The sequence below is a fragment of the Mastigoproctus giganteus genome, chromosome 3 (genome assembly GCF_048544385.1).
Source record: "Mastigoproctus giganteus isolate SK-2022 chromosome 3, ASM4854438v1, whole genome shotgun sequence".
Taxonomy (NCBI): Eukaryota; Metazoa; Arthropoda; class Arachnida; order Uropygi; family Thelyphonidae; genus Mastigoproctus; species Mastigoproctus giganteus.
In genome coordinates this window covers 77,503,234-77,522,881 of record NC_143577.1, presented here as the reverse complement: position 1 = coordinate 77,522,881, position 19,648 = coordinate 77,503,234, and the positions used below count along the sequence as shown (strand labels likewise).

Genomic DNA, 19,648 nt, shown 5'->3' with positions numbered 1-19,648 from the left:
AACCTTTGCCCCTGGCAGACATACCCTGGTCCTATTCCACCTATCCTTTTTACAAAGCATGTTCCCCATTTCCCTGACAATAGAGTCACCAAGTCATCATACAAACCAAGTGCCAATATATATGCACACTGATTTGCACATGCTACCCTCCAAAAGCTTATAATGCTGCCACAAGTATTTCTGAATGGTGGGAATCCCCCCCACAATATTTAACATTATGACTACTATAAAAATAAATTATGTTCATAATTACAAGTAGTTGATTTCCTTTAAAACCTAAAAAAAAGTGTTTTCGTAACAGTGGTGAAACTATAAATTCTTGCCTCTCCCCTTCTGCTGAGCAACACTAACACAATCTTTAGAACCATACCAAACAAGCTTATTTCCCTCCCCCAACTTCTGACAGCCTCCCTGGGCAGTAGGTAGTATGAAAGCACTGGCTTTCATACTACCTACTGCTCAGCCTGCCTCCTCATGGCACTGGATGGTAAACTAGAGGTTTTTGTTTTTAAGAGGCCGAACAAACAACGCAACCTCACACTAATACTACACGTACACCCACTAAGGCATCACATTTCCTGATGCAGAGTTGGGGAAACTCCAAGCTGCATTACAATTAACACTATAGCCCCCTATGGTGGTAGACCAGTTTTGCTACTTTTTGCCAACTACACAGCATGATTTGCCAAATTATCACAAGCACATTCTTCCCAACAGTAGCAAAAATCATAATTTGCTAAAATAGCATTTCACTGAGTAGAAAATGCCACAGAAGGAAGCATTGGATTTTCACTGCTGAAAGTACACCACTGCAACTACAGGAAGCATAGTAAAGCCAGTCTGCACAAAATGTGAGACTACAATTCAATCATTGATGCGGATTGAAATTAAAAATAGTCTTCTCTCTCTAAAAGACCTAATTTATGAGGCTCTATAGCACTTATTGCAGGGATGGGGTGACTAGGGGTTCCCTTAGCAGATATATAAAATAAGTCATATCAGCAGATGCACTTTAAATATAATGCAGTGGGTTTTCAATTTGTTGGCCCATGGCAGTCCCAAGCAATTATCAATACAAAAAACTATATTGTTTGAAGATTATCCATGTATCATTTTTCATTTTATTATTTTTTTAAAATTTTTGTAACTTAACAAGATTCAGGGCTTTTCACTGTGAAGTATAAGAAATTGTGTTAACTGGTTAATAAAAACAAGTCCGATGAACTCAGGTTAAAAAAAAAAAAGGGAGGTCCCTGGTCTAAAAATAATAAAAGAGAGTCTTAGTGGCAAAAAGTATTATAAATGCTGGTATAAGAATTTTTTTTTTTTTTTTTTTTTGTTTATTGCAAGAAAGCACCATAATTACAGCCATCTTTATTCATTCAAAAAATTTACATGAATGGGCAAATGGCTTACAATAATAGGACCAATTTTTGCTGAATTGGGACCTTGCCTCGCAAAAGTTATTTATGAGTCTTATTTCAATTTCAATAAAAAATATAAAAAGGATCAAAACTAAGTAAAAAATTTGGTGAATTTTAAAAAATTTAAATATTAAAAAGTAAATTTTTGGAGATAAAAACTAACTTAAACTACATTCTGTAAATACAAAACAAGAAAATTACCTTAACTGCATATTCCATTTCTGTATAAAGATTTACACATGTTCTCACAGAAGCATATGCTCCCTCACCAAGGACTTCATCTGTCAACCTATACAAATCTTAAAATAGAGGGAATAAAAACAAATTAATATCAGATGTTATTTAGATAAGTTCACAAACTGAAAGAATATTTTTATTTCATTTTTTAACAAAGTATTGAAGTACTGTACATTCACCAATCTACATTGAGTTACATTTTTGCCTCAATATTAATTTTAACATTTTCACAAGTGATCATTCTCATGGTATATAGGCTACTCAGAGCAAATTTTTTGAGGAATTGGGAAGGTTTTCAGTTGTTACAAAACTGAAATAAAATAAATGTGAATAAAATAAAATAGTATAACAACTCATTACTTTTATCTTGATACAATAATATTCTTTAACATTTATATACATATCACTTAATTCAGTTTCATCTACTTCTAGATCTGAACCAGAGAATTTCTTCAATTTTGACTTGTATACAGCTGCTCATCTCACCTTGTAGAAAGCTTATCTCTCCTATGCTGATTTCTAAAGCTACCGTAAATATAAAAATCATTACTTGTAAACACAGTTAATAGATGGCAACGTGTCCTTATGGAGTTTAAAGACAATATACATATAGAGATGCAATTTGTCAATACTGTGTCAAAACTTGAAACACATAGACTTACTCCATGGACTCATACAGCTTTTGGATTCTTAATTTTAACTATATTTCACAGTCATTACACTTCTGTCCTCTTACTATATATCTTGACAGTTTTTACTTCTCTGGTACTACTTCTAATTGTGCATGTGTGTGTGTACACACAATTTAAAATGATAGCAGAAAGCTAGACCAAAATTTTTGCTCTCACCAGCTTCCCTGAATCTTAGTTCTGAATTGTTTTTCCTTAATTTTATGTTAAAACAGAAGACATTAAGAAGGTTCCAGCCTAAAAAAAAAAAAAAAAAGTTTAGGAGAATAATAGCAGGCCATCCATCCAGTGGTAAAACTATAAATTGTATCCCCCCACCCCCAACAGAGATGCAAAAAAGTTCACTAAATACGTTTTTTGGCATAAACATTATATACAGTTGTCTTTAGAATCCAAAAGTATTTAAGATGTATTTCTCTGGGCATTATTTTTATCCTGCACTGATTAGTCTTGTACAAATCACAGATAAAGACTTGCCACAGAACACTGCTCGCATATCTGGGGTAGCATCCCCAAACTTGAAAACAAACTGTTCAAATGAATGAATAGCTATGGTTTACATAAGAGTAGAATTTTTTCCTTCCTTTTTTTTTTTTTTTTTATTATTATTATTATTATTAGTAGTAGTAGTAATGGAAAATCATGCAAGACAGCAAGCTTATAAAGCATCAGAAAAAATTAAAAAAAAATAATAATGAATAAACACTTCCCACATCACCTGTCTATCCCCTTTAACAGTTATCTACTACTTCCTTTAACTTATTCAAACTAACCACCTTGACACCACCAGATGGGTATTAGTTTCAACAATCAACCACCTTCGGGGTGCCTCCATAGCCAAGTGCAGCAGTGCGTAGCACACGCTTCTTGATTAGACCGGGGTTCGAGCACATGACCACCAAATACGGAGGATGCGGAAAGGTCAGGGAATGACCACCGCATATCCATGGAGCAATATGGCCTTAGTTGCTAATGCTCCTAAAAACCAAATAACATCAACCACCTTCTCACCAAATGCAAAATTTCCACACATCCAACCTGCAACTATGCTTTCTCTCACTTTGAATTTATGACCTCTTGTGATTGTAGTAAGATCAAGACAATTCCATCAGAACTGTTACTCAATCCATTCAAGGCCTTAATCATCTCAATCAGACCTCCTCAAAAGGTCCATAATCTCCAGACACTGCAATTTTTAAAAAAATTGAAGCCTTTCCTAGTAAGAACATCCATTTGCTCCTCTCACTATTCTTATTACAATTCTCTGCACCTGTTCAAGCATATCCACATCCAATACTCAAGGTGCAACCTGACCACTGCCTTAGACAATGGGATAATTACCTCCTTATCCCTGCTGAAAAAAATTCCTATATATCATTGACAAAATGAACGTCATACGTGAATTACCCCAAAATTTTTTTCATTCCCCATTTTGCCAAGCAAAGTACTGCACAGCTGGAACATTTACCTGGGATTATATTGCTACCCATATGAAGTACCTTGGCACTTTTTAATATTAAACTACAATTGCCACTTCTCAGTCCATCTGCCTAATTTGTGATTAAGTACTCTGCTAATCTTTGTATCATTAATAAATATAGAAAACAACAATGGGCCCAGCACTGAACCCTGGAGGACCCTGCTAATAATATTAATCCAAGAAAAGCAGCACCCATTGATAGCCATTCTCTGACTTCTCCCACTCAACCATTTCTTTATACACAGCAGCAACTTCCCTTAATGCCACACTGCTCCAATTCATATAGCAGTTTTTTTATATGCAACAGTATCAAAACCTTTTCTGAAATCTAAGTATACGATACAAAAATTATTTTTTGCATCCAGTTCCTTTGTTACTGTGTTAAAGTATCCAATCAGATTGGTGACACTGGATGCTGCAATGCTCTAATTTGTACAGCAGTCTTTTATGTACAACAGTATCAAAAGCTTTCTTGAAATCTAAGTATATGACATCAAAATTATTTTTTTGCATTCGGTTCCTCTGTTATTGTGTCATAGTATCCAATCAGCTAAGGCAGACAAGATCGTCCCTTAACAAATCATCCTGTGACTGCAGTATAATTGCATACCTGTTCCTGCATTACTTCTTTAACTAGCAATTCCATTATTTTCCCTGAAACAGAAGTTAAATTAACAGGTCTGTAATTACTCACATCTGTCATTTATTTCCCTTTGTGAATTGGGATACATTTGTACAGGGGATGGATGTGTTTTTTTTTTTTTTTTTTTTTTTTTTTAAACAAATTCTTAACACTAGATTTGTCAAAATGGCCACTTTGACCATTTGCCTACTTTAAATTGTTGTAGTTTTGCAGCCCTTTGAACTACAGAAGTGAGTCCATGATATTTCCTAATTTTCCATTACTTTACACAGCATGCACAGTTGCAAATAATTTTGCACACATTTTTCGTTTCAATTTTAGCTCTATATCTAAAACTCAAAGCAGTCAATTTGGCTGTTTGTAAAATTGATAAAATTAGCTAATTTTTATACAATTAATCAAGTCTTTGTATTTATTTACCTTGTGACAAACATTTCTGATTTGAATCAAACTATGGTTTATGCAAGTACAAGCCCAAGTGGGTATATGTCCACACATCTGTGCATGTCAGTTCAGGTCTGAGCAAGTGTTGGAATCACAACTATATATTACTGTGCTGTGCCATTTTAGTTTAGTCTGGGTGAAACTTTATAGGAGAAAAGATATTTCAACAATTTTTACAGTGCTAGTTCAATTATGTTGCTAGTATGTGGCAATCTTGCAGCCTTACCCAAGAGCAGATTCAAAAAAGTCTAGGAAAAAGCTCTCTGAAAATGAATCTGGAAATGAATTCAGAGAAGAAAAGTGACAAATAGATTCCTAAAAAGAGGCAAGAAATCCAGTAGTTAAAATAATACTTCTGGTCCTTATATGTCAAGTGATACTGTAGATGATAATACAGAGCACCATAATCATAAAAAGTGTGGGGGGGGCAACAAACATACTTCAAAATTTGGGCAGTGGGAAGTTATAAAATCTAGACGGTCCTTCAGTTGGACGTGCAATGCAAAGGAACATAATTCACAACAACCCTGGGCCAATTCCTTATGCAAGAAGAAATGTGTGCATGTAGATTCTGTGGAAGGTGCTTTTTTTTTTTTTCATTTATTTTTTTTTCTATGTAGACTCTTCAATGAACACCTATGGAACTGAATCGTAGTCAAAGTGCAAAAACAACTGAATGATGATAATCATTGGTCTTCATCCATTCAAGAACTTGATGCTTATATCACTGTACTTTTAGCTCACAGAGTATGTGGTGCTAGATATTTAGAACTGGATATTTTGTGTCATCTGTATGGGGGCCTCAATTTTTTTAATGATACAATTTCATGTAACAACTTTCATGAAATTAAGCAGTTCATAAGATTTGACATGAGTTCTTCAAGAAAGGAGCATCTAGAAAATGAAAAATTTGCTTTACTTCAAGAAATATGGCACAAATTTATTTCCAACTGTAAAGTTTGCCATATACCTAGAGCAAACATAGCAATATATGTTTTTGAAGCTAGATTCTGATTCACCCAGTATTCAGCTAAAAAAAAAAAAAAAAAATCAGGCAAATCTGGTATGAAGTTTTGGTTGGCAGCTGACAAGATTTCAAAATATCTACTGAATAGCTTTCCTTATTTTTTAGCCTTATTTGGGGAAAGATGACATGCACCCAACTAGCCAAATGCTTTCTAAATATATCGTCCTAAAATTAATGGAACCATTTTTGAATCAAGGTGGAACCACTGATCACTTCTTTAACAGTTTTGAATTGGCAAAGAAATTAGTCCAAACAAAAGAAATACTACAGGAACTCCCCGACTTTGCACAAGTTTTTGCCGGCCTGTGCAAACTTTAAAAAATCGTGGTAATGTATTTTGCATCCTGTGGGAATAAATTGAGGTATCGTGAAAATATCGTAATGCAAACCCAATAACACTTTTTTTTTTTTTTTTTTTTTGTAATTTGTTCCAAGTCCTTGGAAGTTGAAAATTTCGCTTATTACTAAGGTATTTATCTCTCTAAAAGATATTTATAATGGAAATTGCACCACCCTTTCATCGTTATCATATGTTCCCGTATAAGAATCAATTCTGAATGCCTTTGTGATATTTTTCTAAAGCACGTTTCTGGAGGTGACAACCATAAAACAATAAAAACAATTTGTGCTTTCCGGTTTATTGGGCTTTTTTTCTGTTAGTGCATCTAATTATATAATGGTAGTAAACTCGATCTTACTGCATTTGCGATAATACCGATAACTGCAATTGCATGGGTTTTTACGCTATTATAGTGAAATATGTTCCCCTTCACTGAAATCTTCAATCATATAAAAAAACAAATTTTCAGAAACTTCTCTTCATTCCTATTTACATATTACAATGATGAAGGGAAAGTGATCAACGAAAAGTGCAAGTGGTGGTAGTGGCAGGAAACGAAACAAAATTGATTTAGAAATGAAGATGATTAAGTACAAAGCAGGACAAAGGTTGTCATCTATTGCATGGAAAAACAATGAATACCATTTTAAAGGACAGTACACGTATAAAAGAACATGTCAAGGGATCAATGCACTTAAGATCAACAGTGATCACAAAACAGCATTCAGGTGCTATATCGAAGATGGAACAGCTATTAATAATATGGATGGAAAATCAGATTCAGAAGTGAGTGCCCCTGAATCTAATGATCATTCAAGCAAAAGCAACAAGTATTGCTTTTGCTTGAATGATCATTAGACTCAAGCAACAAGTTCGTGGCAAGCAACGGGTGGTTTAATACATTCAAGCATAGTGCTGGTTTCCACAACATTAAAGTATGCGGTTAAGTCACCAGTGTTGATTCTGCAGTTGCTGAGAAATTTTGTGATGTGTTGGAAAAAATTGATGAAGATTGCTATTCAACACAGCAAATTTTTAACGTTGACGAGACTGTTCTGTATAGGAAAAAAAATGGCGGATCAAACATACAATGCCAAAGAATAAAACACAATGCCAAGTTTCAAGACTTCAAAATATAGGGCCACACTCTTGCATGGGGCTAATGCAGCGGGAGATTACAGATTAATATCACTGCTTGTGTACCATTCTGGAAATCCTTGTGCATTTAAGGGCCTCAAATAAAGCCACCCTACCCGTGCATTTCCGATTGAACCAGAGAGCATGGATAACAATATCTCTCTTTGTGGATTGGTTTAAATGCTGCTTCATTCCCGTGGTTCAAAAATATTGTAAAGGCAATGGCGTTCCTTTCAAGATTTTGCTTCTATTAGATGATGCTCCTGGACATCCAACGCATCTAGATGATTTCAATTCGAATGTGAGAGGCATATTTCTCCAGCCAAACACACGACTTCACTCATCTAATCTATGGATCAGGGCATTATTTTGAATTTAAAAGCATACTATTTACACACAACATTTGCTCAGGCATTGTCTGCAGTAGACAATGAGAAAAAATTTACAGTAAGAGACTTTTGGAAATCTTACAATATTTACCACGCCGTCTTAAACATTAATAAGGCCTGAAATTACTAAAAGTTGTTTAAATGGCACATGAAAGAAAATATACCCATGGCACATAAAAGGTTTCGAAGGATTTGAAAAAGATGAATCATATGAAGAGGTTACAGATAAGATTGTAAGACTGTAAAGGTTGCAGAGCTACTTCAGTTGGAGGTTAATGCCAAAGACGTGGAGGAGTTAATAGAGGAAAGAAGAGAAGAAATTACCTAACGAAGACCTAATTGACTTGCAGGCAGCAATAGTGAAAGAAGAAAATGCTGACAAAGCTCAAGATGAACCAAATGAGTAGCCGAGATGCTTCCATCACCAGAAAGAGAGAGAGATGGCAATGGCGAGGTTTAAGAAGATGGATCTTGACAGTGAACGATTCTTAAAAGTTAACAGAGGGGTGAGTGATATGCTTGCTTGCTACAAAGAAATTCATCATAAAATTCATCATAAAATTCATACAACTCCTCATCACTGTCAAAACTCCCATCCATTAGCATGTCCTCATCTGTGTCTGATGACGAATCAGTCTTCATATATTGCCTCGTCCTCAGTTCCATCTATGGCATTTGAAATGCCACACTTCTTAAATGACTTGACAACAATCTCAATCTTGATGTTATCCCAGGATCTTTTCACCCAGGTACAAACTTCTCCTATAGTTGGTTTCTTCACTCTTCCTGCTGGTGTCAAATTGTCCCCAGAAGACTTCATCCATTGGTTCCATTCGTCTCTCATGGCAGCTGTTGTTGTTTGTTGTTTTTGGTTTTTAGGAGCATTAGCAACTAAGGCCATACTGCTGCGGGATATGCGGTGGTCATTCCCTGACCTTTCCGCATCCTCCGTATTTGGTGGTGATGGGCTCGAACCCCGGTCTAATCAAGAAGCGTGTGCTGCACACTGCTGTTCCTTCCCACCTGGCTACGGAGGCACCTCTCATGGCAGCTTTCAAGGGTTTGTTAATGCTAACATCAAGTGGTTGGAGCTGGGATGTCAAGCCTCCAGTTATGATGGCAAGTTTTGTTTTTTGCTCTGCAACAGTCTTCTTTGTGTTTTTTGTTATGTGTGCCCTGAACTGATCAAGCACCAATAGGGCAGGTTTGTGTAAGAGCCCACCTGGTCTCCTGCTCCAAACTTTCTCAAACCAGATCTTCATCCCATCCTGATCCATCAAACCCTTGTCATGAACGTGGACAATCACTCCTCGAGGAATGTCTTCTTTTGGCATTGTTTTGCGTTTGAAAATCATTATAGGAGGCAGCTTGGTTCCGTCAGCACAACAAGCTAGAACAACTGTATAATGGCTCTTTTGATGTCCACTTGTCTTCACAGTTACAGTTTTCACCCCCTTCTTATCAGCAGTTCCTGTTACTTGGGACATCAAATTGAAGGGGGGACTTCATCCATATTTGCAATCTGTCCCAACTGAAACTGATGTGTCTTCCGACATTGAATGACAAAAAGATGAAATTCAAGGACCTTCTGCTCATAGCTTTCAGGCATCTTTTGGGCAAGTCTGGTGCATGTACGCATGCTTAGTCCATTCCGTTTCATGAACCTAAAGCACCAATTGTGTCCTCCTTTGAAATCAGTAACTTCTTTTTCATCAGCAATTCTTCTTGCTCCATGCTGAACCATCTTTGTGGACACAGGAATTCCAATTGCCCTTTGCTCTTCAATCCATATCTTCCAGTCCCTCTCTAAATCGGGCCATTTTGCTGACTTGCCTCTCATGGCCTTCTTCTGCCATGGCGTTTTCAGTAGGGTTTCTTCTTCCCGTAGCCAGTCTGATTGTTTTCTCAGTTGGAGGAAGACCAAACTTACGTTCAGCAGCACGATTTCCATTCACTTTTGCAAACTGGATCACTTTAACTTGAATTCAGCACAAATTCAGTACGAAAATCTTTTCTGAGCCATTTCTGAGCAGAATGTGGCAAAACGTAACCTAATATGCCGGTAACAAGTGTGAAACAATGAGCGCAAAGACAAGCGCGAAAAAGCAGGAAATGCAAGTAAAAAAATCTACAACCACTGTATAAGACGCACCCAGTTTTTAGACCCCAAATTTTTCAAAAGAAGGTGCGTCTTATACACAGGAAAAATACAGTAATTTTTCCTGCACGAGATAAAAAATTGAATAAATACAATAAATACAGCCTACATGTTCGTCAAACATTTCTTTTTTGATTCAATCAATTCAGCGCAGTTGTGAGTGCTACACAAGCATGTGGGAAATTCCGACTTACTTAGCGTTCCACTGAACGCAACCTTAAGTAAGTCGGGGAGTTCCTGTTCTATTATAGTGGGAATCATGCTCATAAATAAATGCCAGTGTCTAAAAAAAGAAGGAAGAATTATATTGAACTTCAGTTTTCAAACCTGATGACTGAACTCTGATGAATTATCAAGCTAAAGCAAATAATGTCATAATCTTGAGTACACTTCATACAAGTGCTGCAATAAATAATGGTACAAAGAAGATGCCTAGCAGAATCTTATATTACAACGAAAAAGTACAGAGTTGATGTTTTAGACCAAATGGCTGAAAAATATTCAACAAAAGCAGGTTCACACAAGATGGCCAGTTCACATCTTTTACAATATATTAAATCTTGCGGTAATCAATGTTTGGACTATATATAAAGAAGTGACGGGAAAAGTTAGGAAGAGAAGAGATTTTATACTGAATCTAGCTGAAGAACTCAGAAGAGAATATATATATTCACAGAAAGCAGCAGCTGAAACCAGTAACAATAGCAGCCATGTCAAATCTCCCAAAAGGTATCAATGCCAAATTAGGCAATGCAAGGCAAACAAAACTACAGAAATGTAAACTGTGTGTAAAAAGTACATATGTGGAAAGTGCACAGAACTGTTGAAAAACCATTTGTTTAAACTGTGCAAATTAATTTTTAAACTTCAGTTTATTTCCTAGTCAAGGAGAAAAATTTTCTTATGGTAATATACTTTTATGTATACAGTTGTGCCACCGTATCCACTAGGGGAACAGGTATCCTGTGTGTTACCAGACACTCAGCCTAAAACACTGATGGATCCAATATCTCTCTATTACAGAAGATTTAGGAGAAGTCCGGTTGGCCTACCTCCCTAAAATCCACTCATGCACACCTTCTCAATGGTAAGCCCTGTTACATCACTTAGGTGGCAACGAACGTGTAGAGTGGTTCTCTTCAAGACGCCTGGTCAGCGTGAAGAGGAAAAGACCAAACCCTCCAGCATATCACAGCATGACAAAACAAATGACCCTCAGTCCCCAGCAGCTTTCACTCTCCCTCTTACGGCAGCGAGAGGATCAGAGTGGAAGCAGAGGGTGCTAAGAATCTCTGGGTACGATCAGGCTGCCATGCACGGAAACTGAACTTGGCCTGTTATAACATAAGATCACTCATCGGTGAAGACATGATATTAGAGCTGGAAAAGGAATTAGAAAATGTGAATTGGAATATCATCGGTTTGGCTGAAACAAGAAGAAGAAATAAATCACTTATAAGTTTATCAAGTGGAAATCTGCTGTACACCAATGGAAACAGTGAAAGGAGTGAAAGTGGAGTTGGGTTTCTGGTCCATAAAGATTTTAAAAACAACATTTTGGAATTCAAAATTATATCACCAAGGGTGTCAAGACTAATACTCAAGATTTCTAAGAGGTACAAGCTAAAGATTATAATGATTTATGCACCAACATCGAGCCACGATGATGAAGAGGTTGAAGAAATGTACACCGAAATTGAGTCTTCTAGATGAGCAGAAAACCCACTACACTATTATTATGGGGGACTTCAATGCTAAGGTGGGAAAAAGACAAAACAGTGCAGAAAGGGGAACTATAGGAAATTTTGGAATTGGTGAAAGAAATGAAAGAGGTGAAAGACTTGTGGAATTTGCAGAATCTCAAGGACTGTCAGTAATGAACACTTTTTTCAAGAAAAGGGTGAACAGAAAGTGGACATGGAAGAGTCCAAATGGATTAACTACTAATGAAATCAACTTCATCCTCACTAACAGAAGATATATTGTAAATGATGTTACCATCCTGAATAAGGTAAATGTTGGAAGTGATCACAGAATGGTAAGATATACACGATATAGATGTAGGAAAGGAAAAAACTGACTCGAGTAAATAATACAAAGGTCTTTGAGATAACAGAAGAGGAGAAAAAGCAGTATGTACTGGAACTTAAGAACAAGTCTGAGCTTCTGCAGACTGCTCAGGACCAAAATATCGACAAGGAATATTACAACTTTCTGAAAGTGATAAAGCCCAAGAAACCTATAGGGAAAAAGAAATCCAAAGAAGAAAAAATTAGTCGAGAAACACTTGTCATGATGAACCGAAGTCGACAAATGAAAAGCAAAAAAAACACTGACGGAGAAAATTGAGTATATTGAGTTATGCAAAGCCATTAGAAAGAGACTCAGAGAGGACATAAGATTTAACACAAGAAAAGTAGAACAAGCATCAAGGGAAAACAAAGGATTTAAATCAGCAGCCATGAGCAGTAATACAGAAAGACAAATGATACTGAAACTGAAGAATAGCAATGGTGTACTTATAAACAGCAGAGAAGGCATAATTCAAATAGCAAAAGACTACTATAGAGAATTATACAAGGAGCAGGGGAATGATGCCAGAAGTGGGGAAGATGGATTGCAAAGTAGCAACACATACGACATACCCAATATTCTTCCTGATGAGGTAGAACATACATTGAAGAAAATGAAGAATCAGAAAGCCCCGGGGGAAGATGAAGTTACTGTCGAGTTGTTAAAATTGGGAGGAAGAGACACAACACAAAAACTGGCAAGGCTCTTCACAAAGTGCATTAGAAAAGGTGTGACGCCTAAGCAGTGGAATAATGCAATCATAGTTTTGCTGCATAAGAAAGGAGATAAATCAGAAATTGGAAATTATAGACCAATTAGCTGGTTATCCCACATCTACAAGTTATTCACAAGGGTCATTACTAACAGATTAGAAGGAATACTTGATGAGAATCAACCGAAAGAGCAAGCTGGCTTTAGGACAGGATTCTCAACTAGGGATCACCTTCACGTAATATCAGCTAATGGAGAAAGCAAATGAATATAAAACACCATTATGCCTGGCATTTGTGGATTATGAAAAGGCATTTGACTACATACAGCATAAGGCAATGTTTTGGGCACTGGAAAGACAAATAGATACCTGATATATTATGATTTTGAAGAAAATATATGAGAGTGCTACCTCCTTTATTAGACTAGACAAATACAGAAGGAAATTTAAAATTGAGAAAGGAGTTCGACAAGGAGACAATATCTCCGAAGCTGTTTACTGCTGCCTTGAGGAAGCTTTCAAAAGATTAGACTGGTCGTAGAAAGGAGGCAATGTGAACGGAGAGTACCTAAACCATTTACGATTTGCAGATAACATTGTGGTCATAAGCCACGATCCCAAAGAATTAGAGGAAAATCTTAATCAGTTATGCACGGTTAGTAAGGATTTTGGACTAAAGATGAATATGGATAAAACAAAAGTAATGATGAACAAGTATGCCACAGAAAGGGAAATAATGATTGAAGGAGCAGTAATTGAAAAGGTGGAGTCATATACTTATCTGGGACAAGTTATTAGCTGTAATAATGATAAATGGCTGGAAGTCGAGAGAAGAATAAATTTTGGATGGATAGCATTCAGGAAATATAGTCACATACTGAAGAGCAATATCCCAGTTTGTCTGGAATGTAAAATAATGAACCAATGTATACTCTCCACCATGACTTATGGAAGTGAAACTTGGGCGCTCACCAAAAGAATGGAAGAGAAGCTGAGAACTACACAGCGAAGAATGGAACGAATTATATTGGGAATCAGACTGTTAGATAAGAAGAGAAACATATGGATTAGGCAGCAAACTCAAGTAAAGGACATTCTTATCAAAACTAAAAGAACTAAAATGGTCTTGGGCAGGACACATAGCTCGAAGACATGATGACAGATGGACTAAGAAAATAACAGAATGGTACCCAAGAGGAGCTAGAAGAAAACCTGGAAGACAAAGGCGGAGATGGATAGATGAAATTCATGAGTTTTTGGGTAGTAAATGGATGGCCAGTGGTCAAAACAGAAGGAACTGGAAAGTTGCTGGAGAGGCCTTCACATCCTGCAGTGGATTGAAAATGGCTGATGATGATGATCCACTGATTCAGTTACCTGTGGTTACTGAATCAGTGGATACCGAAAGAAAAAAAAAAACTTAACATGTACTACTTGTGTGTCCAATATGATGCTTTCCTTTATTTTTTACAAAGTCAGGTATGGTTTGGTCACTAGCATTATAATGGCTCTTTAGAGATTTAACGTATGCACCATTTTCAAACTTTTGAATAATTTCAAAAGTTGTGTCCTTTGTCCATCATTTTCTTGATTTCTAAAAAAAAAAAAAAAAAAAGCTACTATAAAAAAAAAAAAAAAAAAAATTCCGACATCCCTGACATTAGCAAAATTTGTCCTTTTGTGGTGCGACGGAACACAGCAATCAATGCGACACACTAAATCAAACTAAACATTTGGTGGTGCTTTTTTTTTTTTTTTTTTTAGCAGCAGGTGTGAAGACAGCAAGCAGGGGCTGCAAGATAATAGGTACAACTAATCTTCCAATGATGACTTATAACGCTGCTTCTTGTTGCTTATTAACAACTTGCAAAATATTTTTATACCTATTCTAGTTTAATTTTAATTAAACTATTTTATTTAATTAATTTTTAATTTTGACTGGTGTGAGAGAGAGAGAGAGAAAAATCACCAAGAAAGAGAAGAATGATGATGATATCCAGCTCAGGACCCTGGGTGTGTGCCAAGCCCATACTCACCAGGTGTGAGCCCCTGGGATTATAATGTGCCTGATTTATTTTTACAAGTACAGTTTCTCATATGTTAAAAAAATACATAATTAACAGATATGGAGCAATTTTCAAATATTCAAAAGCATCTGTAATACGGGAAATTGGAACCCATAATGGAACAAACCAGTGTGATAAATGATTATTTCATATTCTGTTAAAGGTTTCTGGATTTATTGAAAACTGTCATGAGGCTCACTAAAGAACTCCTACCCATTGCTGATATTTACTTTGAATGTCAGAATAAGTAACCATTTTTAACATAATTGGGACAAAACTAGTTATTTTTAAATCCAACTGTGCAGACAAATTTTGAATCAAACTGATAAAGTTGAATTTCATTAACATCTTATAATTGTAGAAAATGTTTTCTTTATCATAATCTATTATAATTGTTTTCATAATTGAATTTCATTATCAGACTAATGAAATTCAGTGATGAAAAAAAATCATAATTATCAGATGAAAGAATTTTAATTACAATTTAATGTTATATAATGATTGAATGAAATTAAATATACATTTAATGTCATATGTGTTTCTCCACCCCACATAATAGCTCTTTTTGCACAACACAATGGAGATAGAAAGTGATTGATTGGGGTTTATTAAGCAATTACAAAGCCCAAATAATGAACAAATTCACCAACTTAATCAGAGAATCACAAATAATAACTACATACTTCTACTCAACAAGTACAGGTCAATGTTGAAAAAAAATCAAGTTAGGGTTAAATCTGAAACTGTGTGCAATTGTTCCCAGACACAACAGGAGGTTTGTTTGTTTGTTATTTGGTTTTTAGGAGTATTAGCAATTAAGGCCATATTGCTCCAGGAATATGCGGTGGTCATTCCCTGACCTTTCCGCATCCTCCACATTTGGTGGTGACGGGCTCGAACCCCGGGCTAATCAAGAGAGCCTTGTCAATCAATTCGGCCCTGGAGAGATTGAATTTTTCTTAGAGTGGTCTGTGCTTGTTAACAGGAGAGATTGTTTCTACAGGGATGGGATACACTTAAATAATGGTACAGGAATATTTGCTGATGCTATCGAGACAGTGTTAGGTAGGTTGAAAAACTGCTAGCATGGGTGGGATTCACAGACTAATGAATTAACAGTAGCCATAGGTAGAGGTGAAAGTGATTCATGATCTGCTTCTATTGGAATGAGCAGCAGCCTAGAAAGCGAGGTACTGGGAATTTCAATGACTGCTGGGAGTCGTCATGAAACAAGTAAATACATGGGTTGTGTTGGGGTAACTAAGATTAAGAACAGGTAAATGTATACAGGTGACCCCCGCTTAACGCTGATCATTCGTTCCGGAAAAACAGAGCGCTAAGTGAATCCACGCTAAGCGAGCACCGCTTTCCCATAAGGTAACATATCTATTTGTGAGCTGCGGTCGGTGCCATAGGATATTTCCTAATCAATAATAAACGGTAATGAAAAGATGCACAAATGTCAGTCAAAATATTTAATATTCAAACACACAAAATATTCTGCATTACATACGTATATAATTATGTGGTAACTACTTACATATCAAAATTAAACTTAAAATTACAATTAAAATCAAGAATTTAATTGATTTAATTTAATGGATGAATTTAATCATGAAAAATGTGTGGATTTTGAGTTGAACTTTGACCCTCTTCCGAATAAACTAAAAGGGGTATTAATTTTAAATGGCCCACAGCGTTACCACTCAACAATAAAGTCAACTGATCCTTCGCCCCTTTGAAACTTGGCATGTTTTTTCTTCTTTCAATATGAAACTTCTTTTAGGCATTCGTTTCCACAAAAGTCCTGCTTCATCTATGTTAAAAACTTGTTGAGAAGTATAACACATAATACCCCTCTTCAATAATTTTAACAAGTTCTTTTTTGAACGCTTCGGCTCCTTGATCTGCACTAGCGGCTTCTCCCTGGATTTTAACTCTATTCTACCAGCCCTTACCAGTTTTAAATGGTTCCACATTTTTTTTTTTTTTTTTTAGGCAAGTTTTCTTCAGATCATCAGATCATCATATTGGCTAATCTCTTTTTCTCTCTCTCTCTCTTTTTTTTTTAAATATTTAACTTAACTGAATTCTGCATTGGAATATTATCTTCAATAAAATTAAAGTCTTTCCATTCCAATCCTAATAGCCGTCCTAGTTGCTTGCAGTGGAACAGCTATCTTTCCCGCTGCTAAAATAAATTCTTTATTTTTTTTATATATAGTTACAGTTAAAATTGCAGTTACAGTTACAGTTCTTACAGTTAAAATTGCAAGTTCTAAATTATGGCACACATCCGCTTGTCGTTGACTGGAATCGATTCGCTTCAAAACGTCTAATTTAATTTTCAAATTCAGTCTTTTTCTTACATTTATAGTCTTTGTACTGCGCCCAGACGTTGTTGCTTTTTCATTCCTATCGGTCATTATTAGCTCTTCGAAAATATAACTGCGTTGGTTGAATTAATTATGATACAATGTTCAAGTAAACTTTCCGTTACGCACGATGTCTAATACTGTACTGAGTGATGACTAGACTTCGTATAAATGCATATAACGCAAATATTACAAGCAATATATTTGATCATTTTTTAAAATGTTGATCTCGGAACTACCTAACAAGTCACTGTACTGCAATTAAATTAGTGTGCGAGAAAATTTCACTGAGCATGGGAAAATTTCTCAAGTCGGCATGGGAAACGTTTTAACGCTATTTTGCTATTCATTTTCAAGCTATCGACTCCATCAAATGAAACGATTTCGTTAAATATGTCAAAAATGTAATCTGTAAAAGAGTGTTATAGTGATCTGTGACAGCGTTATAGTCAGATGCAGGTTATAATATAAGAACAGCGTTATAGCGAATCAGCGTAAAGCGAACCGCGTTATAACGGGGGCCTGCTGTACATGAATGTACACCAATGCTAGGAGTATAGTAAATAAATTTGATGAATTTGAGATACTGGTGAAGGTATCAAAGGCTAATGTTGTTCGGATATCAGAGGTGTGACACAGAGATAAGGAATGCAGAACTGGAATTTGGGAAGAATACTGTGTACAGAAAGGATAGAAGGGGTGATGCTGTTAGTTAAGAAACAAAATCTAAAGAAGTGCATCCAACTGACATGGGTGGACAGTGCAGCCTTGAGTCAGTTTGGTGTGACATAAGTACTGGGAAAACCAAGTTGAGAGTAGGAGTGTGTTATAGGTCTAATGACTCTGATAAAGTACAACGAACAACTGTACAGAGAAATAGTGAGCCAGTAAATCAGAGTGTCTTATAATGGGGGAATTTAAATTCCCAGATATAGACTGGAACTTGTGGGTAGGTCACTAACACACCATCAAGACCTTTGTGGATTTATTGGATGACTGTTTTCTATGGCAGCAGGTTCAAGAGGGAACCAGAGGGAGTAATACTATTGATCTGATTATCAGAAATGATTCTTCATGCATTAAGAATCTTCAGATAAAGAAACCATCAGATGGAAGTGATCACAGTGTGCTGATATGGAATTTACTTAAAGATGTAACTACCATCAGAGGCAAAGGGTAAAATCCATACAGTGGTCTCAGAGATTTTTTAAATTCTATACAGTGGGATTCAAAGATTGACAAATAATTGAAGACCTGTTAGTTTAACTTCTGTTCTGAGGAAAATAATGGAGTCACTGGTTAAAGCAGCATTGCAGGATCATCCAGAAAAAGACTGCAGTAATAGTTCAGACACAGCATGGAGGGGGATTGTTAAGTAAAGGCACATGATGCTAGAAAGCAAGCTCATATAGCATCAGCCAAAAAAATAAAAAAAAAAAAGGAAAGCTTTTGATATGTTGCACATGGAAGACTACTATACAAATTAGAGCAGTATGGCATTAAGGGCAAGTTGCTTCAATGGATAAAGGGATGGTTGATAAAGGGAGACGACAGAGTGGTAATCAAATGACACTGCTCTTCACAGACTAATGTTATTAGTGGAGTACGCTAGGGTTCGGTGCTGGGCCCATTGTTGTTTTGTGAATTTATCAATGATATTGATGACCTTTATCAGGCTTAATGTCAAAGTTTGCAGAGTTGTTAATGACAGCAAAGACAGTATGCTACTGCAACAAGATCTAGAAAAGTTAGGCAGATGGGCTGAGAAGTGACAACTGAAGTTTAACATTGACAAATGCAAAGTACTGCATGTCAGTAGCAGTAACCAAGAGAAATGCACAGACTATGTGGTACTACCCTCAGGGAAGTGTATAATGAAAAAACCTGAGGGTAATTCTGCAGTCAGATATAAAGTTCTCTGAGCAGTGCAGATGGGCTGCTAGAGCAGGTCATGGAGTCTTGTCAATGATATATAGGAATTTGGCTAGCAGAGACAAGGTGATTATCCCTTTGTATAAGGCAATGCTCAGGCCACACCTTGAGTACTGCACACAGTTCTGGAGGCCTCATTTTAGGAAGGATGTAGAGTAGTTGCTAGAATGAGTACAAATAAGGGCAACAAGATTGGTGAGAGGAACAAAGGGGTGCTCTTACAAGAAAGAGCTTAAATTCTGCAAGTTGCAGCATCTGGAGACTAAGCAACTACAAGGTTTGGTTGGGTTTGGGTTTTATTGGCACATCAGCAACTGAGGCTATAATGCGCCAAATACCGGTCATATTATAAAAGGTTAAAACATTCAGTGACCTAAGTAGTTAGGCCACCATGTCCAGCACAACTACAAGGTGATCTGATTGAGGTGTATAAGGCCTTGAATGGTTTGAGCAGCTCAATGCTGATGGGATTCTTCTGCTTGATTAGCTTACTAACCTGAGAGGGCACAGATTCAAATTGAG

The 19,648-nt window shown here is 36.3% G+C and overlaps 1 protein-coding gene across 2 annotated transcripts in view; it reads right to left on the bottom strand.

Annotated features, from left to right (window-relative positions):
* The window catches only part of LOC150088095 (MAP kinase-interacting serine/threonine-protein kinase 1-like), a 183,230-nt gene that overhangs the window by 90,203 nt on the left and 73,379 nt on the right, over positions 1-19,648 (bottom strand). For both annotated transcript variants that reach the window (XM_090369338.1, XM_090369337.1), the window contains exon 3: positions 1,626-1,723. In XM_090369338.1, coding sequence (XP_090225464.1) covers positions 1,626-1,723 — 98 coding nt within the window. The remainder of the gene's footprint in view (positions 1-1,625; positions 1,724-19,648) is intronic.